This window comes from Anopheles coluzzii, chromosome 2 (genome assembly GCF_943734685.1).
Source record: "Anopheles coluzzii chromosome 2, AcolN3, whole genome shotgun sequence".
Taxonomy (NCBI): Eukaryota; Metazoa; Arthropoda; class Insecta; order Diptera; family Culicidae; genus Anopheles; species Anopheles coluzzii.
The window spans coordinates 16,244,049-16,267,795 of NC_064670.1; the positions used below are offsets into that span (position 1 = coordinate 16,244,049).

General features: G+C 48.4%; 1 protein-coding gene across 4 annotated transcripts in view; it reads left to right on the forward strand.

Annotated features, from left to right (window-relative positions):
- Positions 1 to 23,747, forward strand: part of LOC120961024 (RAC serine/threonine-protein kinase) — a 27,628-nt gene continuing 3,881 nt past the window's right edge. The window contains exons 1-6 of one of the 4 annotated variants that reach the window (XM_040384580.2): positions 1 to 209; positions 2,681 to 3,307; positions 18,474 to 19,343; positions 19,417 to 19,614; positions 19,721 to 19,872; positions 23,062 to 23,680. In XM_040384580.2, the coding sequence (XP_040240514.2) occupies positions 18,681 to 19,343; positions 19,417 to 19,614; positions 19,721 to 19,872; positions 23,062 to 23,680 (1,632 nt within the window). In that variant the 5' untranslated portion in view covers positions 1 to 209; positions 2,681 to 3,307; positions 18,474 to 18,680. Of the gene's footprint in view, positions 210 to 1,319; positions 1,560 to 1,712; positions 1,737 to 2,680; positions 3,308 to 18,203; positions 18,384 to 18,473; positions 19,344 to 19,416; positions 19,615 to 19,720; positions 19,873 to 23,061; positions 23,681 to 23,747 lie in introns of those variants that run through there. The other 3 variants (XM_040384581.2, XM_040384582.2, XM_040384583.2) reach the window with 3 other exon arrangements.

The window sequence follows — 23,747 nt, forward strand, 5'->3', positions numbered from 1 at the left end:
AGACTTTTTCGCCCCTGGTACTCAGGTTCTGCCGTTCTGTGTACAGTTGAACGTATACGCTGAATCGTTGGCATAGTACGCCAGACATCGATGCACCTTGTACCCGCATTGTCGACCCGTTTCGCTAGGCGCGACAGGAAAGCACCATCATCCGCAGCATCCGCAGCGGACAAGTAGCATTGCGCTTTCAATGCACATCGACCTGCCAGGTAATGTATCGTCCGTTGCCATTCATAAAATCCCATGCCATCCCCGGGTGTGTCCCATCAATTTTAGGTGCTGCTGCTGCTTTTTTTCTTCTTCGTTAGTAGTTGGTTCTTCCACACCGATGCCATGCCCATATGCCCGATCCGCGTGTGTGTCCTTGGGCGTGAAATTCTACGTTTCGGAATTTCGATGGGTCCCCGTGTCTTCGTGCGCAGTTTAGTTGGCTGAAGCGTAATATTCAGCCCGACGGTTGGTTTGGGATGGTTTTTCTGGTGAAATGGTTTTCGTGCTCGTACCTGGTGTTGGGTCGCTCTGTGTGCGTGTGTGTGTGTGTGCTCTGCGCGATACCGTCAATGTATGCCGATTCGGAGGAAGGGAATTGTTTTGTGCTTTTGAAAAAGACGAGATAAAATTTGGTTAGTTTTTCTTTTTTGTTTAAACTACAAAAAAAAAACCTATCCCGCAATTAACAGGGCCTCAGTGTGTTCCAAATTTTGCTTCTTCCCCCAATACGCAAAGTGCAAAGTGGAACGTGTACGCAACGAGAAATCGATACGCACGCAAACATACTTATAACATACCCATAACATAATGCCACCAGCACGAGCCAGCAACAACAACAACAACAAAAGCCCAAATCGAGTAGGCATTGGTGGGCTTTCCTCGTTTGTGTTTTTCATTCCTTTTGCCCCGATTAATCCACACCAAATAGAGCCATCCAAATAGTTTTATCCGACGTTGTGTAGCGACGTACAGACCGACATTCGCCGTGACCCCGGTGGTGTGGCAATTCCTGTGCGTCTGTGTGCGTGAAACCGTCTGTCCCTCAGCTTCATCCAAAAAACGCGTTTTCCGCTGTACATTTTATATGCAGAGACTTTGAGCTTATTGGCCTCCTTCGCTTCTTTAAATCTAGTATGAAATTTAATCTTACAATCGAGCATTCTTCATTGTGTGGCTTCCAATTGCCTTATCCCGTGGAAGTCTCGTTAAACCTATTTGCTATCAGTTTGTTTTTATTAAAAATGTTTATCTAGATTTCATGTAGCCGTTGGCTAGAGTGCTTTATAAAAAGTGTAAAAGTTCTATTTAGGTGTGTTTGTGTGCGGTCAGTGCGCCACGGACGCGTAGTGAGAAGCGTGGTAGCCGATCGGTATGGACAGTAGTCGGTAGACAGGCAGCGCACGTACGGCGAGAGGTTCCTGCTCCGGATCGTAGCCCTCTTGCGTGCGCTTGTGTGTGTGTGCTTGTAGCGGAATGTGTCTGGCGCGGTGTGTCTGTGCGGCAGTGTGCGTGCGTGTTCACCAGGCGAGACGCGGACCTCATTCACACGCTCTGTCTAGCGCAAGAAGGTCTCTATGTGTATGTGTGTGTGAGTGTATGGCGGAAGAGCAGGGTGCCGCGCCGGGGTCGTCGTGTCTGGAAAGAAGTGGAGAAAATGTAAAAATCAAGAACGACGAAATAAATGCGTGAACCTGGTGGCGATAGTGGGAGCGAACGTGCGAACGTGCAAAAAGCAACAAAAAAAGGTGTAAAGCAGTGCTCTCCAACCTGTGGTTTGCGGTCCACTTTAAACATCAAGATTAATCAACAATCAAGATTAACTGTTCAAGAGACACACCTTGTATAAGCTTTAAACGTATTTTAGATTAAAACTTTGAACTAATACATTTTCAAAGCCAAGTGGTCCGCGATCGGGATAAGGTTGTAAAGAATAACGTCTTCGCTTACTACCACGACGACCCGATCAACTTTACATGATTAGCCCAATGGAAGGCACCAGGGCCTGCCAGTAAACTTTCCCGTTTGTCGGTTGCAGGCCATGGGGATTGATTGGCTTGGCCAAGAACTGTCAAGCTCCATTCATTTTGAGGAGTGTTGAAAATCATGTGGAAGAACGGAACAAATTATTGTGATGCAATTACAGCATTTGACAGCTGATGAACACCATCTCTCGCAAGCAATGAAAGATGTTGTCGACATGCTAAATTGACTCGGAAACCCTGTATTTTTTTTTTCTCCATCCCCTCAGCAACGAGGTCCCCGTAATGTAGCACGATATGACTAGTAGTCAAAAGTTCGTTACAGGCAGTTTTCGATTCTAATTCTCAATGTTATTATAACAATGAATCATCGCAAGAATGTTGTTATTTGGTTCATGAGTTTTACAGGAAATGTGTCCTGTTTGATGTTTGATGCATTTTGCAGGGCTTTCTGCTGTCAAAGAGGCATGGCCAAGATGGCCAAACCGATTTTGGCTAATAGTTGACCTCCTTCCTCGTTCCTAGAGTATCCGTCGCGTCGGTGGAACAGTGTTTTGTTTGTGCATTTTCCAGCTACGAATTGTTATCTTCTCTTCAATTGACGGCCACTTCGGATTTTTGGGGAGTGGTTGTCTGGTCACCCGTTACACACGATGATGCGGTACCCATGCGGTATTAATCTGTTCTCTTCTTCCCCCATTCTTTTGCAGTGTTTTTTGGGAGCTGAAAAAGTGAACAAGACAAATTTCCTTCACCGAAAAACAGAACGAAAAGTGATTGTAAGTGTGTGTGTGATTCCAGAAGAGTTAAACAGAAGGAAAGAAGAATTACGCCCTTCCCTGTGGCGACGGTGCCACACTGTCAGGTTTAGTGTTACGTGCGCGTGTGTGTGTGTGTGTGTGTTTGTGCCTGCGTGTTTGATGCACAATATCAAGGCACTTGCAGAGGAATTTAAAAAAAAATATTAAAAGATCGTGCGTTTGTGTGTGATAAGCAGTGAAATTTGTGTGAAAATTTCATCACTTCATCAGCAGCAGCACCGAGCAGCAGTGATCCGTTTCTACAGGGTACCGGAACAATCCGGAGCACAGAGAGGCATATCGGTGTTTTTTTTTTGTTTTGCGTTGGCTTCGTCTGTGTTTGTGTGTGTGTGTGTGTTTTCCTGCTCCAAGCGGTTCCAGCCAGCTAAGCCCGGTCTAGCCACACTGCACAGAGAGACAGACCACAACACGTTTTGTGTGCGTGTACTGTCGGACGGCGGGGAGTAGTAGTGTGTGTCCGTGTGTTTGCAGCCGAAAAGTGCGGAAGTGACTCGACGATATTGCTGCGACTGAAAGGTAAATAGAGAAAGGGGTTTTATTTGCCAGCCCTGTGGGTGGGGGAGGGGGGATGACGGTTGCTGTCGGACACGGCAGAAGGGGCGGTGCGAGAAGCGGGGACAGATTTTAAGTTTTTTTTTCTCCGGTTCGATGAGATGTTGGTCTCTCAACTGTGTTTGCTCTAATCATCCTTGGAGAACAGGCCGAGGGACTGAAGACAACAGGCGGTGCGGTGCGTAATGAGCAAAACTGCTCCACAGACACACACACTTACACACACAAACAAACTCGCGCCGCGAACGTAGCGCGTTTTGGTGTGAAACAATCTGACGCAATCGGAAAGTACGAGAAATGTCAAAAACGAAGGGCTGCCGTCGCTTTCCCCCACCCCTTGTATTACGCGACATCCTTTTGCGCAGGATCCTCCTCGCCGCCACCGCGCCCCTCCTTTAGCCCCAACACACTGACGCACACACCGGTGCGCGCCGTACAAGCGAACGATTGTGAAAGGACACGCAACTCTTGTTTTTCCTTTTCCTTCTGTCAGGTTCACGACTCCACGCGTGTTGACAGATCGGGGGGATATGGATTGCTTCGATGGTGGTGGTGGTGCTGGTGGTGGGTTAATGGTTGTGTCTGGCTGTCAAAATCGTCGTATCGCAAACGAGGTCAAGAGCGTGAACATGATGTTCCGTGAATTTGGGGCAGCAGCGCCTTCATCCACCATCGCCTTCGCCTTGGTCTTGCCCCCCCCCCCATTCCGATGTGCGCGTCAATGCTAAAAATCCTTACAGTTTGGGGGTTTTTCCCTTCTGACCAGGGAGGCCCCGTGGAATCTGCTTGTCGGTGTCTACACACGAGCAAAAACCAGAAAAAAAGCTTGTACAAAAAATGGGACAACATTTGCACACGACCGCCGCTCTCTAATACACTATTCAAAGCTCGAATGGTCCGAGCGGCTCCGGCCTAGTATTGTTGGACATTTTAGTATTTTACAGGGGTTTTCAAGTCACTTTCGTAAGTAAAAATTGTTTTTTTTTTAATTACTGCGTGCACGATGTCAAGCCACATCAATTTGCTATCTAATTTCAAACATTTTATTTTTAACTTCTTCAGTATGATTTTCAACCGTCTATTGATATCGTTTTTTCACAGGGGTTTTGAGTCCGGTGACGCAAAAAAGTGCATCAAAATGCATGTTATATTAATCTTGTAAATGTTGTACACATCTTGATGAGATACGGCTTCAAACCCCCGCTGAAAACACGATAGTTATAGACCGTTGAAGTGTTGAAAATCATGTTGAAGAGATTAAACATTATTATGATGGAAATACAATATCACAGTGATGTGGAATAACTAGCTGCACGCAAGTAAAAACACAATTTACACTCGAAAGCTGCTGTTCAGTCGAATGGGAGGAAAACACCCAAAACCGGTCTTAAAGAAAGCACACTGCACAGCCCTTTTGGTGCGTGTTTTGCACGCTCACACAGTCACTGTCTGGGACTTTCCGGGCGGAGGAATCCCCTTCCCCCCGCTCTCACCCCTCTCCCGCGTACCAAAGATCAGACCTGCGTGCCAGCAGTCGTCGCGCCACCGTCGTCTGCCATTGGGGGTCACCGCGGCGGTTGTCAACCGTTTCTGCGCGGCGGCGTCGTGGCCTCGTTCGGATTTTCGTTTTTTCGTCGCTACTATTTTAACACTCTGCGTAAACAAATGCGCTTCTAAGCAAGACATTACCACTAAATGTCCCCCCCATATACACACACACAAACAGGGCAATGTTGTGGATGGTTCACGATCATGATCGTAAGGCGTGATACACATTTGCACGATTCATTCCCCCCGTTTGGTGCGTGCGTGTGTGTGTTTGGGTGTCGGTGTTGTTGGTGGGCAGGGTGACAGCGTGGTGATGAGGGCTTTGAAGGCAGACAGCAGCAACTATTACAATTACAGTGCGGTGATGGACGAAATCGTTCATAAATCCTTTTTTGAAAGGTGCGTTTTGGCTTTAGTAATCTCGAACACCCGAACCATCAGGGAAGATGCCGGGTATTGGGAGGGAGCAGATGGTTGCCTACTCTCACCGCCCAAGCGCTGCTAGATTTACACAGAAACCGTTTGCTTTTCCTAGAATTTAATTTGTGCAGGAAGGCAAAGATGGGTAGAAGCAGCAACAACAACAACCTCAGGCTCGCACGCCGCTATCTAAAATAATCCCCAAGATTTTGTTGTGTGTCCCGGCGCAGCAGCTGGGTACGGGAATGGCGGGGGGGGGGGGGGGGATTGCGTGCACACCATAAACGTTCCGTTCCGTTTAGGAGGTGGTTTAGTAAATTAATTTTCCGATTGGATTATAAATACAGCACAAAGGTGCCCAAGAGAGAATACTTTAATGTTTAATTTGAAGTGATGGAATATATGTTTAATTGTACTAGATATTTTCAATGCTTTTTTTAAACTAATATTTCAACTTTCAACAACGATCACTAAGTGAGGGAAGGGAACTTTAAATCGAAGGTGGAAAGGATTTCTGCCATGCAAATAATTACGATTAATGAAACCCTTTCAATTGTTGGCAAAAAATCCGCTTGGAACTCATATGTTAGGAACTCTTGATTTTGTGGAAGTGTTCAATTCTCAAACTCAAATCTAACGCTTACTGAAATCAGTCCCAAAATTTCACAAACAATCGTACCTCCACGGAGGAATATTCCAAATATCATGTCAGCTGTCCTTTTAATACATTTGCCCGCTTATACGATGTTAAACCATTTCTGCGTGCCTTCTAATTAAGCTGCAAAGTCTCGAGAAAGTGTGCCGCAACCATTCTCAGACAAAAAGTGCTCGATCGAGGCGTGTTTTGCTTGCATTTGCGTGTGTGTTCGATTGGAAGGTAACTGATGCCACCGAAAACAAACTGTGCACGCCAGAGGCCAGACTCCTCGGGTACAAAGTGAAAAACAAAACCCCTCCCTTCTAACCTCCTTTCCTTCCCTTTTCCACCCCGTGGGGTGTGGTGGCTGGGGTTAACACGCGGGGCCGGCATACTAAGTACAAAACCTTCTCGACGGGTGTATCGCGATCGCGAAAACAACAAACCCCAACCGCCGCCGCCGCTGCCATTGCGAAAGGAGGTGACAAAAATCAGTTGGAATGTCCGTCGCAGTCAGGGGGGGAGGGGGGGGGAGGTGAGTCGAACACGACCAAAAAAAAAAAAAAGGGGAGCATGACACGGCCACCATGTCGCCGGCATCTCGTCGTCTATGAATACATCGTCTGCGAATGTTTGGCGTTGCGCCGCAATAGGACACGGTTCTAATTTTGGTTCTGCCTCGACAGCAGCAGCACCAGCAGTTGCACACACACACACACAGCGTCTGTCTGTGGCGGGCAGGACGAGGGTCCTCTTCTTCCTCAACGCCTTCCGGTGCGGTGTTGTGTGACCACTGCAACACCCAGCACAGCTCACAGTCTGCCTGGATGTTGACGAGAAGAGGGGTCCCCCTGGAAGGGGGAATAGCTCGATACGCGAAATGAAATGGTTCAACGTGTTTTCATATGCAGTCGAGCTTTTGCGCCGATGAAGATGTTGCCTCGCCGAGCATCCGCTGGAAGAATCTTGAAGAAGCAGTGAAGAGGAGCAGCCAGCAGACACAGCATCCGGCAGTAGATGTTAAGCAACAGGGAAGGGTGAGAAACACAATGCGGGATGGCCGTTACATGTCTCCCCAAATGCACACAGGGTTATAGGGGCTGGCGGCCGGCGGTAAGAGTGGCCTAAAAATAGTGCCCGAGATCGCGCCTCGAGAACCAACACCACCAACACGCCGAACCGACGACAAAACCCCTGTGCTTCTTGGCCGTCTGTGTGTGTGTGCCTGTGTGTATAGTACGGACGGAGTTTATTTATCGCATCCCCAGCACTATTTATTTTGCACCGGTTGAATGAACCTTCGTTGTGAGGGGGAGGACTGGGGGGGACGAAATTGGCGAGGGTGGACGCGAGGGCATTCGGGCAAGAGCACGCGCGCTCACGCACGCGCTTCCTCGCCTACACTTGACCAAACAGCAACAAGAATTTCGTAATAATTCTTAAAAACAAATTGTAACCGCATGACTATTTTGTACACACAGCTTTTCCCTCGCTACCTGTTGTTGTTGTTGTTGCCGGGTGTGGAAAGTGTTACCGCGGTGTGCAAATGTATGGAAGTATGTTGCTGCACTCCCGCTGGATGATCCTCTGGTGGAGCTGGTTTTTGGTTGAAGCCTTGCTAAGTGGCCATGTAAGAGAGAGGAGAACACGCTAAATGTTGCAGCAAACCAGTCTTTCCAAGTATGCGTTTTTGGTTTTTCCTCGTGAAAGTTATCCAATATCATAATGTTTATGGTGTTGGCATTTGAATTTTACAAATCTTTGTAAATTCCTCGTTTGTTCAACTCTCTCTCTCTGTGTCTTGTTGACCTGCTCATGATAGAGCTCGGACATGATATGGCTCGGACAATAATCATTCTCCAGGTAGCTCGGTCCCTGGCTGCAGCCTCCCATCCATGTAGACACTAGTGTTGGGTAAATCTGATTCAGATTCAGAATCTTCGAAAAGATTCTATGATTCTGAATCTCGATTGCAAAGATTCATGAATCTCCAAAGATTTGTGTATCTCCAAAGATTCCTAAATCTGGAAAGACTTATGAATTTCGAAAGATTAATATATCCTTAAAGATTAACGAATCTCTGGGGTTTTATGGATATCAAGAGATTCATAAATCTCCAAGATTCATAGAGTTCGGGCTTTTCATTATTCTTCTTTTTGGAGTAACAACCTACGTGATCATACCAGCCTCTTTAGGCTTTCGAGACTTCTTGGCAAGTACAACGCAGCCTGATAGTTTGATAGAGGCTTGAACTCACAACAGGCATGTTATTAAGCGGGATCGCGTAAATTCAATATTTTGATAGATTCATGAATCCCTGGAGATGGTTAGATTTTAATAGAATGTTATAGAATGTTATAGATTCATGAATATTTGAAGATTCATGCATCCTAGGATGTTCATGAATCTTTAAAGAGTCGATTCGAGATTCGAATCACTCAACACTGAAGATTCATATGAATGAATCTCATCGAAAGATTCATAAAATCCAACACTCTAGTAGACATTGAGTTCGCTGTGCATTCCCTGCGTCTTATGCCGAACTGGGGATCGCTGTCGAACACCTGCTTGGTGGGGCATGAGTCCGGCATCCTCATGACATGCCCGAGCCAGCGTATCCTGCTGCCAGCCTTCGCCACCGCCAGGATGCTCGGTTCGCCGCACAGCTCAGCAAGCTCGTGGTTCATCCATTGTTCAAGCTTTTGCGAATGATTAAGCAATTAAGTATAGAATGTATAGAGTGATGAATATCCTCTTCGCCAGTTTTAAAGATTCATTGATGTCCACTACTGAGAACTCCAGCTTCGTTGATTGAAGTTTAGGAAAGATGGCGGAACAGAACAGAAACCTTCATTGTACCTTTGTTCTACCTAACTAACTGTTCGTCTACCGAAGTATACAAATAGAACGTAGCTCGAATCGATTACGCGAGAACAGGTGCTGCCCGCAATCGTGGCGCCACAATTGTTTCAGCGATTGCAACAACAACAACAGGGGAGGGGAAGGGGTCATGAAGAAAAGAGAGCACACACACACACAAAACAACAAACTGCTTTTTACATTGTTTTCTTCAACTGCAATCGATTCGGGCGAATTTTGATGGTGCATTTTAATCGCCCCCGTTTATGACACGCCGGCCAGACAGCCCCTGCCTTCCCTCCTGCACACCCGCTCATGTAATGTGCCGCCACCCCTGCACCAAGCGAAGTGGTGTATCAAATGGCAACACGGGCGAGTTTACCGGGCCACACACACACACACCTCGTTGCGCACTTTGCGTTCTCCTGTTGCGCATAAACACGCGCAACACATACACGCACGCGCACTTACGCTATTAATCTGTGACCTGGCGCCACCACCACCTGTCCCAATGCTGTAGCTGTGGGGTTCAGGGGGGAGATGAGTGGGATGGAGACCGGGGGTACCGTGTTTTGATTCGCGAGATGTTTGTGCCGTCAGCGACTGATTGGTGTGGCGGCAAAGGGAAGTGGGAGGGGTGGGGGGCGCTTAGCGTAAGTGTGATAAGGTGCGAACGCGGTTGCGGATCGAATGTGAACTCCATGACGCAGATGGCAAAGTTGTAGAGAGGGGGAGGGGGGTGGGGGGGGGTGAAGTTTTTAGGGCTCCCCACACCACATGCACGTAGGATCGAGAGACGGTGCCGACTAGAATGCATCCGTTAGTCCCCACTACGAAGGGAGAGAGGAGGGGTTGGCGGCATGGTGGAAAGCTGTTGGCGCGTGGCCACATGCGGCCCGGTCCCGAGTATTATTTGAGTACGACAAACAGCAGTATTGCAGTCGTAGTAAACAACGCTCATCCGATGGCGTGCTAACTTCTTCGCTAAGGAGGAGGGGGTGTGAGGGTGGGGGGTTACTCTTACTTCTTTGCGTATCGTTGGGGGTTGCATTTTCGGCTGAACTTCTTACACAGCGCTGATAAGAGCACGCTCGCCGAACGGAAGTGATCTTCCGCATCCGGTTTCGTGTTTACTGCGTGTTGTTTGTTTTGTTCCCTTTTTGATAGTGGTTGTTAGGCGATGAGCAACGTATTGTTAACTGAAAATGTCTTCAATGAAATTCAAATTAATCTACGTTTTGGTTCTCAATGACTGTGATGATGACCAGCAAGACTCTCCTCTTGAAGGATCATCACTTGCATTGCGACGGTTAAACTGTTGACCAAAAAACCAGCGCCTTCTTGATGCTTGTTTGCGGAGTTGTTTACAAAATTTCAACTGACAGCGATGATTGTGACATTTCGAGCGCGGCTAGAAGGGGAGAGGATGTAGCGGGAGCATGCATGCATGCATGCAGCGTGTAACGCCGCGAACGGGACTTGTTGACAGTGCAATAAAAACGTGACACCTTCTTCCTTTGCCTTCCCTTGCGCGCACTGTTTCGCGCGCACTGCCCTCGCGTGTGCTCTTACGCCTTTAGCGCAACGAGAGACAGAGAGAGAGAGAGAGAGAGAGAGAGAGAGAGAGAGAGAGAGAGAGACGGACACACACGTGCTCTGGCTGGCTGGCTGACTGCTGGTGGCTGTGTTTACCGATTGCTGCGCACTTTAGCCCATGGAATAACCGCCACCGTGTGGTGTCCCGCCCCCTCCCTCTCTCTGCCCTTGCGTTTGTGTGTGTGTGTGTGTGTGTGTGTGTCAATGACGCCAATGCCAGGTTTATGGCGCATCAACTTAATTCGCACAGCGATTGTGCCGCCGTAGTTACGGTACAGTACAGTGGAGGGGTCGTGAAGGGGCGTGGGTTTCTGTTATCAATGCGGATTTCATTGCTATCAGTAACGGATGGTTTTACCTGTTTGTGTTGGTGTACCGTGTAAGTCAGCCAATACAGAATATCCCAACGAAGGATATAATGTTTGGGATATAAAGATTTGTTAAACGAAAAGTAAAAAGTAGTTCTCCGTAAACGATCAGTCGCAATAAGCAACGAAGCGAAGGACGCGTACACTTTACGCCTTTGGTTTCAATTAGCACTCAGTAATTAGCCCGTTTTTTTCTATTATAAGCAATCAGACGTTATTGTCACTTCTTTGCTCCTTCACCTCTGCACAATTCACACGGAAAATCCCGGGTGGATCGACTACTACTGCTGCGATTGCTTCAAACCACCAATGAAGCATCCCGTGAAGAAGCTTTCCCTTTCTTTTTCTTCTTTCCTTTACCGCTCCAGTAACATCACTAATCAATTGATCAATTGGCCGTTAATTGGTTACAATTGTGTGGCACCCTAACAAGCTGTGTGTGTGTGTGTAAGTGTGGTAGTGTGGAGTAAGCAATGGCAGCTTCCAATTAATTGTAGCAGGATATTTTTAAAACCCTCTACTCCTCGTTCCACATCCAAGGACGCCCTTGAGAGGGATTGCAATGAGGCTGAAGGATTGCCACATACATGTAGTGCCCGAGAGGCGCGAATTTGAAGATGTATTCTTCAGTCAGAATAACAGCAAATAATAACTTGAGTAGCTACCACCTGCTACCACATTGCGGCTTCATGTTTGACAAATGTATCAAAACGGGAGCTTCTTCTGTTTGGCTTCTATCTTTAATCTGGAGCAGCAAAGTCGTTCCAAAAAAGCTTACTGTTTTACTCCAAAATAGTGATGTGCTCTTTGGAGCGTACCGACGACTCCAATACGACTTCTTCGGCTATTGTTGGTCCGATAAATCCGAACCAACAGTCTCCGGACGACTCCGGACGACTCTGGACGACTCCGGACGACACTGGATGACTCTGGACGACTCTGGATGACTCCAGGCGATTCCGACTCCGATCGACTTCGGACGACTCCGGACAACTCCAGACGACTCCGGACGACTTCGGACGACTCCGGACGACTTCGGACGACTCCGGACGACTCCATAGCGACTCTGGACGATTCCGACTCCGATCGACTTCGGACGACTCCGGACGACTCCGGGCGATTCCGGGCGATTCCGAGCGATTTCTAAAGACTCCAGATAATACTATGCGGAGCTACCTTCCAGAGTCGGTTCCGAAATTATCCTAGTCGGACTGGAGTCGACTCAGGATTTTTGCCAACTTAACGCATCTCTTCTTCAAAATATACAAATCTTCTTGCTCCGAAATAAACAAGTTTTTTTGGGACTGCAAGAAAGAAGGTCATGATTAGTCTTTGGCATGATATTTTTTCCCGCCCGGTGGTTCTTGACCTATTCGTTGTTCTTGGTTGTAACTGAATTCTGCCTTGCCGTGAAGCGGGAAACCATTTCCCTTTTTGATGAACCTTTTACATCCCTCTGACGATCCCATTCATAATTGAGGTTAGTTGTGCATTTGGACGAAGCTACCCCCCGTCTCTGAAACCTTGCTACGTCTTAAAATATTCAAATCCTTTGCCTTGCTGCGCGTCCGCTTGTGACTATCACGTACCCAGCTTCATCGTGCTGGCTGGCTGCGGCATGCTGCTGCGCATGGCTGAAGAAGCTGCATCTTGAAGGAACGAGGCTAGAATTGCACATTATCCCCCACAACACCCGCTGTCGACTGCCTACAGTAGCAGCTTTTCGTTGTGAACTCTGCGATTGTGCAATGGGTTCTCGACGGGATCAATAATTCCTCTCCTCCACTGTACGAGTTGGACGGAAAACGGAGCGTAACCCGGGTAACCCGGCAGGTTGGTGAGTTGCATCGCAAGCTCTGGGGTAGATTTTGTTTCGTTGATGGAAGAAATCTATGTGGCAAATTCTTGCAACGGGCACATCCTAAAGGCAGAGACGCGTGGCTCCCGGTAGGCATGCATGCGTGTGCACTCCTACTCGCCGCTCTCATGCTACTGGGATGAAGTTGGACGTGTGGCAGTGAGAGTTTAATCGTGGAAGAAAGAAGAACGGGGTGAAGGGTGCGGACACCCACCATTCGTTGTCCATGCGAATGTGTGTGTGTGTGTGTGCGTGTTTCTCGGGAATGTTGGGGAAGGTCTTTGCTGCCGATGCGCCTCACGCGACGCCAACCGCGTTCGGTTAGGTCGGGGTTTTAGCGACGAACCCACCCGCAGCCCCAGACACTTTTGGGTGTGGCTTCCCACAACCCTAACGAAACAACCAGCGCCCCGCGAGAGTGCGGTTTTCCCACACCCTGCCGCCCCCTCCCCCTCTATACGTTTTCTCTTTTTGTTCTTTTTGCTCTTTTTTCTCCACTGGTCTCTGGTGCACAATGTTCAGAATAGACTTTTTTTATGTGCCAATTTTGTCTTGTCTTTCGCTGTGTTTGTTTTTTCCCCATTTTTCTTTCCCTCCGCTTCGCTTCTCAACGCTTTTGTGATTGATGCAACGGAACGGTTTTTTTTTTGTCTCGGCGAGTGCCTTGCAGTGCCGGCCGGATCCATGCACTTCCTCCTCCCATCTTTGCCCCCGCGTGTGTGTGTGTGTGTCGGGCGAGGGAAGCAGACAGCAGCTCGAATCGTGTGCTCCAAGTCAATTCGTTACGCAAATTTTACGTGCACGGCGGCTGCTTCTGTCCCGTGCAATGAATGAACGTACACTACACACACAAACACACACACACACACACACACACACACACACACGGGTTTGTTTCCGGTTCGTTGGTACCGGGGGGAGCAGGATAGCTGCACCCCGATTGCAGCAAACGAGATATATGGCGAGTGAGAATCGGATACGATCTTTTGCCGTGTGTGTGTGTGTGTGTGTGTGTGACTGTTTGTATTTTCTCTCTCTCTCTCTCTCTCTCTCGCTTTATTGCTCCCTCTTTATCACTCACTTTCTACCTTTCTTTTTTATCTCTCTCCTTCTCTCTATCTCTATCTTTCTCTGACTCTCTTTCTCTCTCTCTTTCACTCCCTTTATCCCTCTCTCTTTATCTCGTTCTCTTTCTCTTTCTCTATCTTTTTATCTCTCTCTCTCTCTCTCTCTCTCTCTCTCTCTCTCTCTCTCGACAAAGGGTAAAGCGCACTGCATGCCTGGTGCAGTCATGCAGTGTAGTTGCATGTTGCATGCTGGATCCCTCTCTCTCTCCCTCTCTCTCTATGGCTGCGTTCGGGCTTGGCCGACCAGTTGGAGTGGTCACCGTATTGATTTCTAACGTGCGTTTGTTGCGTTTGTGCAGCTGGACCGAAAAGTGCAAGCGAGAAACGTATGTTTGAGTAAATATTCCCCAAAGGCTGCCGGATGAAGAAGTTACGTCTGCTATGTTACATTGCGTTATTAGGAGACAAATTGCACCGAAAGCATGTTTAAAGGCATAGCAAAACGACTCCTACTGTGCGCCACAAGGGTTACATAATGCAGTTACTGATAAGCCCCCCCAAAGGCGCCTGCCAGACACGAATCTGACTTGTGCTTTCCATTCATTTGCCCTCAAAATCACACTATCATTGTTGATATGTGGCTGCTGTGCCCCCCACCCATACCAAAACGGGAGAACATCCGCCGGTCTGGGGGGGGGGGGGGGGGGGTCACAACAGAACACGAATCGTCGGTGGAAAAATAAGGTGCGTGTGTGCGGTGGTGACCCAAAATATGGGACAGTCATACACACACACACACACACACACACACACACACACACACACACACACACACACACACACACACACACACACACACACACACACACACACAAAGTGCCACAGCCAAAAAGTGAGTGTGATCTGGGGCGGCGATGGTGGTGACCCAGTTTCCAGCGGTACTCAATTTTCCCACCCCACACACGCACCCCGGTCCTACTGTGGTGTTTGGGCTGTGTAGTGTAGTGGCCCCATGTGACTTGGGAATGGTGTGTTGGATGGTGGTGGCGCCTTAATTCAATCATGCGCCATGCTGCACACCACCAGAGTGCTTGGTAGTTGTTTGCGTGTGTGCTGTTACAAGGTTTGTTTACATTTCACGCTTCTCCGTCCCCGGTGCCGCATGGAGTGTCTGTCTCTGTCGTCCCATTGCCGGATCGTCCCAACCGGAAGCCGGATGTGAGACCTTATCACACATGAGATTCCCTTGGAAGGGGTTTACACTTTCCCAGGAACTGGTCGCACTGTCCATTTCGAAGGAAAATGCGCAGTTGATTGTAAACACATTACGTATCACTTTATTGGATTTTTGACCTGGGGCCTCTGGGTATGGCAAACCCGGATGTTATTGGTTCTTGAAAAACAAGATAAAAATGTTTGCGTTGAATACAAAATTTCTTGTGCTGCTGCTGCTGCTGACCTTATTTGTTGCAAGACCCAACTGCTCGCACCCAGAAAAGCAGCAGCTGCTGCTGTAAAAATCAATCAAGCGGCTGTTGTATTTTTGTTTTCTTTGCTTTCATTATTATTATTGCTGCTTGCATCATAACAACAAGACGCGGGTCACAGCACACAGCGTGACGGTGGTGGGAGGTGTGGCTGGAGGACGGAAGGGGTTTTGTGCGTAGGAAACGATGACCTACTTTTTCGGTGGGACCATCACCCACCACCACCATCATCGTGGGACAGAAAAGGGTGTTGCTTTTTTTGTTGTTGCTCGGTTCCTTCTCGTGTGTCTGCTGTGCCGCCGTCTGGAATGTTATGGTTCCCGGAAAAGCAGTGGATAAAATCGCAAAACCGCGGGAACGAGCAACCACCACCGCGGCACGGGGGGCGTGTTTGTGTTTTTCGGGTTGATTCCGAGAATTCCTCCGCTGCTCACCGGGTCTCTCTCTCTCTCTCTCTCTCTCTAACCCCGTTGGTGGGTCTCGGTCTGTGTTTACGAGGTTTAATTTGAATTTTATTGTTTTTAGATTTATTTTTGTCCCAACAACGCGCGTACTCGTGGTGTGCAGGGAGGGAGGGAGTATATGGGGTTGTTGTTTGCGTTCATTTGCGTCCAACGATTTAATATCGTTTTAAACTGCGTTCGACCACCCCCTTATTGCTAGAATGGAAAGAAAGTCTATGTCATATAATCAGTCTCGGTGATGTACTGTCATTTCTCGATGTTGTGCTGTGTTGTGCATCATGACTAAGTTGCAGTAAACCGTGCAAGTGTGGAATAATTGTCTGAAATGCAGGAACCTAGATTCACTTTCTTTTTCAATTTGACGAAAAGCTAAGCCTTTTGAGAGTTTTTAGTAGGGGAAAGCGGGGCAAAATGGGCATGTTAAGCAGTTTGCTGAATATTCCTTTGAATATTCCACAAAACACAACTTTTCTTTCATTAATGTATGCCTCAACCATTTATCTATGGATTAAAATTGCCACATAGAATAAAAACAACTTAAAAACATGAAAATAATGTAAAATAAAAGTTGATGTTTAACGAGAAGCTATTTTGACAAGCGGGGTAAAATGGGCATAGCCCTGGGGCAAAATGGGCATATGTAAACAAACTGTGAAACGTCAAAACACTGGGGCAATTTGGGCCCACAACAACTGCGCTTAGGTAATGGTCTATGCTTTTGCGCACGTTTCGTGAAATGTATTTTTCGTTCTATCTTTTGATTTGCTGGGCAGAAAAGCGCTTAAAATTCTTCCAAAAATATGTTGTCAAGATTAAAACAGTTTTTAAACGTTTAAATCTACAAAATCGAATCTTATGAAGCTGTGTCTGTTATCATTTTGAGGCGACAAATACAACACCATAGCCTCACCAAGCGCCGTATGTCAAAAGCATCTGGCCATTTTGCCCCAAGCGTAACTGCCCATTTTGCCCCAAGTGAAGCAGTTTTGTATTTTTTGTTATATTATTAAAAATACGCATTCAATCGCCTTGCTTTCTTCAGACATAGAAAAATCATATCTTTAAAAATATATCATGTACAACTTCAACGCATCCCTGTGACACTGGTTTAAGCTTATTTTCGAAGTGGCAAAAATTACATCAATACGCTGCTAAACCTTATTTTGCATTTTTCTTAGTTATTTGTTATGTAAGGGCTATGAAAACTACATGGTGTTCATAGAACACTCTAATGAATACATTTTGAGCATTGGAAAGTATCTTTGTAGTCAAAAAATTTTGCCCCACATGCCCATTTTGCCCCGCTTCCCCCAAATATAAGAATCATCAATTAAAGCATACTCTAGTGACTTATTTGTTTGCTTTAATGTTATTTTTTTCTATTAAACCCCTCTTATTTTTGGAAAATCAGCAAAATCACAGTTTTGCTTGCAAATAAATTAATCCATAATTTTGGCTCTATCTCTCTCTTTCTCTCTCTCTCTACCTCTATCGCACCGCTGTGTGCCGATCAGCAAGCAGCAACATTGTAGCGCAGAGGCGGCGGCGGAGAGAGAATGATAGTTAAAAAACAGGTGTTTTTGAACTGCCACCCCTCCCCATATACACCTCCTCTTCCCTTTCTTCTCCCACTGCCTAGCATCATGATCACCCCTAACGCACACACACACACGTATGCTCTACGCCTCTACATGATCTTTGGTGGGGGGAGGGGTGCTTCATTGGGGGATGATGAAGCAACAATGTATACGAACCACCAGTCAGTCCAGTGCGCAATGTAGGGAATGGGGGGGGGGGATGCAAAGGGTTGGAAAGGGCGGCGGGAAAGGGGCTGAATGACGCCGCTCTGTGCTATTGCGCAGTGGTTTTATTTCGACCCGCTTGGGGTTTCTAACTGCCAAACCGTTTCAGGTTTTGGGCAAAAATGGAGTCTGAAATAGAGCGAATGAGTCATTTGTACAGAATTAAGCGTCTTACTCGCGACCAGGGGGGGGGGGGGGGTGCGTCTGTGTGTGTGTGTGTATAAGTTAGAACATTGTGTAGTTTAAACTTGTGACTGAAAAGCACTTGCGTACTTGAGAGACAAGAAACGATGGACTTAAAAAAGTGAAGAAAAATTGGTCACATTCTTCTACCATCACTGCGGCCCAGCTGATGCAATATAATTCCTTTACACAGTATTTACATGTCCTGCAAGCTGTAGAAAAGGTTTAGCGGACACAGTCCCACAACACCCCCTGATGTACCGACGACATTGTGCTTTGTTTCTGTCAAACACTGTCCCACACCCCAATGCCCATGTGGCCGGGCATGTGGAGCAAGTGTCTGAGTGCAACGGTAACCACCAGCATGGGGGGGGGGGGGGGGGGGGGTTGGGCGGTCGGTTTTGGCGCCAGTTATGAAATAGGACGTGCGGCAGTGTGTGTGTGTTTGACGCGGGAGCGAGAGTCGCCTTCTGTTGCAGTCGTCTATCAACGGCCGCACTTGTTTTTGATAAGAAAAGGCATTGAAAGATACGACAACAATGTACCGACGAACCCCGTCGGTGTGTGTGTGTGCGCTTCTTTATAAGCATGACCATTTGGACAGTGTGTTGATGGGGCGCGTTTGTTGTTTTTTGCTGAAATTTGAATCCATCTCACACGCACGGAATTTGCATCCGAACGGAGATAGTGAAACGCACACACAATTGGAGCGTGCTCTTGATTGGGATCGTTACCGTCGTTATTGTGAAGAGTGAGCTCACGCCCGGAGCACGTGAAAGAGTCGCGAATGTGTAGTGCTAACAAGTGTCTCATTGTCTTTCTTTCCATCCTCTTTTTGCAGATAACACCGTGCGAAGACACCGGCAAAAAAATCTGATTGGTGTAAGAAAATCCGATTGGAAAGGCAAGCGGAAATCAAAATTACATCTCAACGATTTCCCGCAAAAGTAACGGCCAGGATCGGCTGACATCGGCTTAATTTACGAAAGAAAAACACAAAAAAGGACAAAGGGTGTGTTGACGCTCATCCCGCTGCCCCGCCACCAGCATGACTTCCAAAACGGTACAGAATGCGCCCGCTATTGCCATCTCCACGCCCGCCGCCGCATCCATAAAGTCGTCCACCTCGTCGCTCATCTCCAGCATGTCGCTGGCCTCGCCAATGACCATGTCGTCCACGATGTCGATATCGTCGGCGGACAGTGCGATGGTCGCCGGCTCGTCGTCCAGCGGAAGCGGCGGCTGCTCCACCATCGTGAAGGAGGGCTGGCTGTACAAGCGGGGCGAACACATCAAGACGTGGCGCTCGCGCTACTTCATCCTGAAGAGTGACGGCACGCTCGAGGGCTACAAGATACGGCCGGATCCGCAGGTGCCGACCGAACCGTCGAACAAGTTCACCGTGCGCGACTGCCAGATCATGTCGATCGATCGGCCCCGGCCGTTCACGTTCATCATCCGCGGGCTGCAGTGGACGACCGTGATCGAGCGCATGTTCCACGTGGAGGACGAGAACGACCGGAAGGACTGGGTGGAGGCGATCCGCAGCGTCGCGAACAAGCTGAACGAGGAGGAGGTGTACCAGGCGACGCTGCCGAACCAGGCGGCCGACGACGACTGCGAGATGGGCTCGATCGCGGAGGACGAGCTGGTGAACGAGAAGCCGGTGTACGGTACCGCGACGGACAAAGTGAGCGGCAAGCGGAAGGTGGTAGGTTGAGGAAACTTTCAGCAGGCCACCGCCGGACATGCTTTAATGGAATCGTATTTTTTCCCCATTTTAGACGCTCGAAAACTTTGAATTCCTGAAAGTGCTCGGCAAAGGCACCTTCGGCAAGGTGATTCTGTGCCGGGAGAAAACCTCCTCGAAGCTGTACGCGATCAAGATACTGAAAAAGGACGTCATCATACAGAAGGACGAGGTGGCCCACACGATGGCCGAGAGCCGCGTGCTCAAGACGACCAATCATCCATTTTTGATAGTAAGTTTTGCGCATACACACACACACACACGCACATCTTCCTTGCACGAAAAGCCACTAACGCGGAATGGTTTTTGTTCGCCTGTCTCTTCTCCATTCTTCGCAGTCGCTAAAGTACTCGTTCCAAACGGTCGATCGCCTGTGCTTCGTGATGCAGTACGTCAACGGGGGCGAGCTGTTCTTCCACCTGAGCCGCGAACGCATATTCCCCGAGGATCGGACGCGCTTCTACGCGGCGGAAATTATTTCAGCGCTCGGGTAAGCCTCGAAAGGTGCAAGGACGCGCTTTTAATGTACAGGCAGAAAATGACTCTCTAAGAGGAGCATGTTACAGTTTCTGATTTACAGTGTTTTCCAGGGGTTCTCATAGCTGTGGGACACTTCTTTGAGTCTTTCTTATTGGGAAATGAACTTGATATGATGGGAATTGGACTCTTATTAGATTTGTCCAACAAGGGTGCTATAGAGTTTACATTACGTTCATTACATTACGTTCATTACACCTAAGAAAGAGTCAATAAAGTGTCCCACAGCTATGATAGCACCTGGAAAACGCTGATTATGGAATAGTATAGTAAATATTATCCAACAGTCCACGGACAAGCATAATGTCGCAAACAACAATGTCCACAGTGCAGTGTGATTGCGCTGTGTTAGATGACGCCTTGCTGTCGTTGTTGTTATTGCTGTTTTCCGATACTGCCGGCATGCCGTTATGCAATGCCCCGCACTGGAAGGAATTTCAAGAACAACAAACTCAAAGCTGGTAGAAAAAATGCGCTGATAAAGCCCCTTCCCCCACTACTATGTGGTGGTGAGTTGCAGAACGCGAACAAACGAACGAACAAACTTGATCAACATCGATGACGGATACGATAGGTGTCGCGACTGCATATTTTTGCAATCTTTCATTCGCGGATAAGGCGAATGATGGGGAACACAACAAAAACAGCCCATTGCCCAACTTCCCGTCACCAAGTCGTCCGGCGCGCCGGTGTTGTTGTATCGGTGGCACGTTTTTTTCTTCATTCTGTTTTATCAGCAGCACCCCCCAACGCACAGCAGGGGGATTGTGGAGCGTGGGGTGGCTTGTTGTTTGTGTTTGTACCTTTCTAACGGTGCACGTGTGTGTTTTTTTTCTCTCCTGCTTATTGCAAACGTGCTTGCACAATCGTTGCGGGTGCCCAAGCGCTAAACAACAACAAAAAGGGCTGCTCTTGCTTGTCCCCGTATCCCCTTGCACACCGAAACCACCAAACCACTATCGCGTTTGGTGGGAGGGGGATTTTCCCGCGATAAAAAAACAGGGAAGACGGGGAAACCCGGGATAAGTTTGACGAACATTGGCAACAACACCGCCCGTGCGCCGTACGAAACAGAAACAAAAACAGAGGAGCGATGGAGTTAATATTGCTCTAGGCGCCGCAAACCGCCGGGCGCGGGAGCACAACAGCACTACAATGTATGACCACAGCACAATTTGATTGTTGTGTCTACGCCCGCGTAGCAGAACAACGTGATCTCGAGAGCAGTTTTAAGCGAATGGTGACGGGAGGGGGGGGGGGGGGGGAGGACGTTCGGGTTTTAATTGCGTACACACGCCGCTGGTGTTGTGTCAAAGTTGGTTTAAAGTTCGGGCTGCTGCGTAAGCCGTTTAAGAAGCGGCTGCACGTAGTGTGTAGGATCCATCCTTTCCCCCCTTTGGTTGGTGCGCATACTCATCATCATCGACAATGTTGCCGAGGCAGTTGCAAGATCGTATTTGCGTTTTGTGGTTGCCTGCGTATGGTTGGCGGAAATTTATCGTCTGCTGCTATCGTTGAGAGCGCAAAGTTTCAAGGGCAAAGTAAACAGTTCGCTTTGCAATATGATGACCATCTGTCGAATGGGGAGAGACAACTAGCTTTTGGTTAGTCGCATGCACTCTTGCACGCAGTTTGGTTTTGCTGTAAGGTCTCTCCTTTTCCCCTGTTTGTTTGGAGAAAGAGAGAGAGAGAGGGAGAAAACAGGAGAATGAGAGAGTTGAAGGGTTATGGGAGTTGGATGTTTTGCATCAAAACAAATGAGTCAGCCAAAACGGGGCCACACAGCCACCACCACCACCACTCCAAACTACTATCGTCTTGGGTGATGCCCGGGCCCTCCTGAGTCATGCGTTTGTATTGTTTTGCTGCACGGGCTGCAATGTTGACGGCGGTTCGTGCGTCATAATAATTTTATTGTTTTTCTTTTAGATTCGTTCGTACTGTTTATGAAATTGAATTGAGTTTAGAAAATGGGGTTTCAGGGGTTCCCAAATTGTTGTGGGACACTTTCTTTCTTATGGGAAGTGAACTTCATATGATGATAATTGAATCTCCATGGCATGCTATTTGGCAGACTCGTTGTAAATTCCTATTGGATTTGTCAAACAAGGGTGCTATGGAGTCCAATTCCCATTACATTAAGTACATTTCCAGTAGGAAGGAACCAACAAAGTGTTCCACAGCTATGAGAACTCCTGGAAAACGCTGTAAATGGTTGATGATTTTTGTTTTAATCCGGTGCCAAAAACCGGCCCTTAACGATTGTGTTTGATTTGTCCCGAACTGAACAAACATTTGTTACACAATTGACATTATCAAGGTTAATGCCACAAACCGATGAATTAACTGCGAAAGTGAACCACCGCCGGCTAGTCCTCCTCTCTGGTGGTGGGAGTGGTGGTCACCATTCTTGTGCATACGAGCGCGTTCGTTAATCCGCGCTCGCAGAGACACACCCGAGCGCAAGAGGAGGAGGAGGAGGAGGAGAAGGATGATTCAATGGCTCAACTATTTCCGTCCGCACGATCCGAACCTCCGACCGACCCGATGCGATCGTCGCTCGCAAAACAACCTGAGGCTGAGGGGTGATGAGGTTGCGGCATGTTGGTTTAACGCGTCCCGACGTGTCGCTTTATTGTTCCCGCGCGTGCGGCACTGTCCATGCCTTACCATGGACCGTCGTTTCCGCTGAAACTACGTCAGTGGGCGGTGTGCGTGTGTGTGTGTGTGTGTGTATGTGTACAATTCTGTGTGCATGTAATGTGCGCGCCAGAAGAGAGTACACACGAGATTCATTCATGAAAAGAAGACGCCGACGCATGGGTTTTGTGCCGCGCAATAGTTTTGTTTGTGTGGCGACGTCTGACGACAATGTGTGTGTGTGGTCTGTGACGATGGGACAAAGAAGCGTGAGGGGACTGGTGGCGTCCTTCCCGTGCCAAAGAGAGAGAGAGAGAGCGATGCAAACCCCACTATTGACGTCAATTGGCGCATTCCAAAAGGCCCCGGTTTTTTAGACACGAGTTTCCGTTGTCTCGTATGCTTTCTTCCATCCTTCCTGCAAAGAGATGGGCCCCCCCACCCGTACATTGTTGCGCCCGCTAACAATTCTGATACGATTGTTTACAATTTCTCCTTCCAGCTACCTACACTCGCACGGCATCATCTATCGGGACTTGAAGCTGGAAAACCTGCTGCTCGACAAGGACGGCCACATCAAGATCGCCGACTTTGGCCTGTGCAAGGAGGACATCACGTACGGCCGGACGACGAAAACGTTCTGCGGTACGCCCGAGTACCTGGCGCCGGAGGTGCTGGAGGACAACGATTACGGCCACGCGGTCGACTGGTGGGGCACGGGCGTCGTCATGTACGAGATGATTTGCGGCCGGCTGCCGTTCTACAACCGCGACCACGACATCCTGTTCACGCTGATCCTGATGGAGGAGGTGAAGTTCCCGCGCAACATCAGCCCGAACGCGCGCAGCCTGCTGAGCGGGCTGCTGGTGAAAAATCCGAAGCAGCGGCTCGGGGGCGGCCCGGACGATGCGAAGGAAATCATGGCGCACCCGTTCTTTGCCAGCATCAACTGGACGGATCTGGTGCAGAAGCGCATCACGCCCCCGTTCAAGCCGCAGGTCACGAGCGACACGGACACGCGCTACTTCGACCGGGAGTTCACTGGCGAGAGCGTGGAGCTGACACCGTCCGACTCGAACGGGCCGCTCGGTGCGATCCAGGAGGAACCACACTTTTCCGAAGTAAGTGAGGGGGGCATGGTTTGTATGGGGGAAAGCTCGATCTTAATTTGCACCGTTTCTTTCGCCA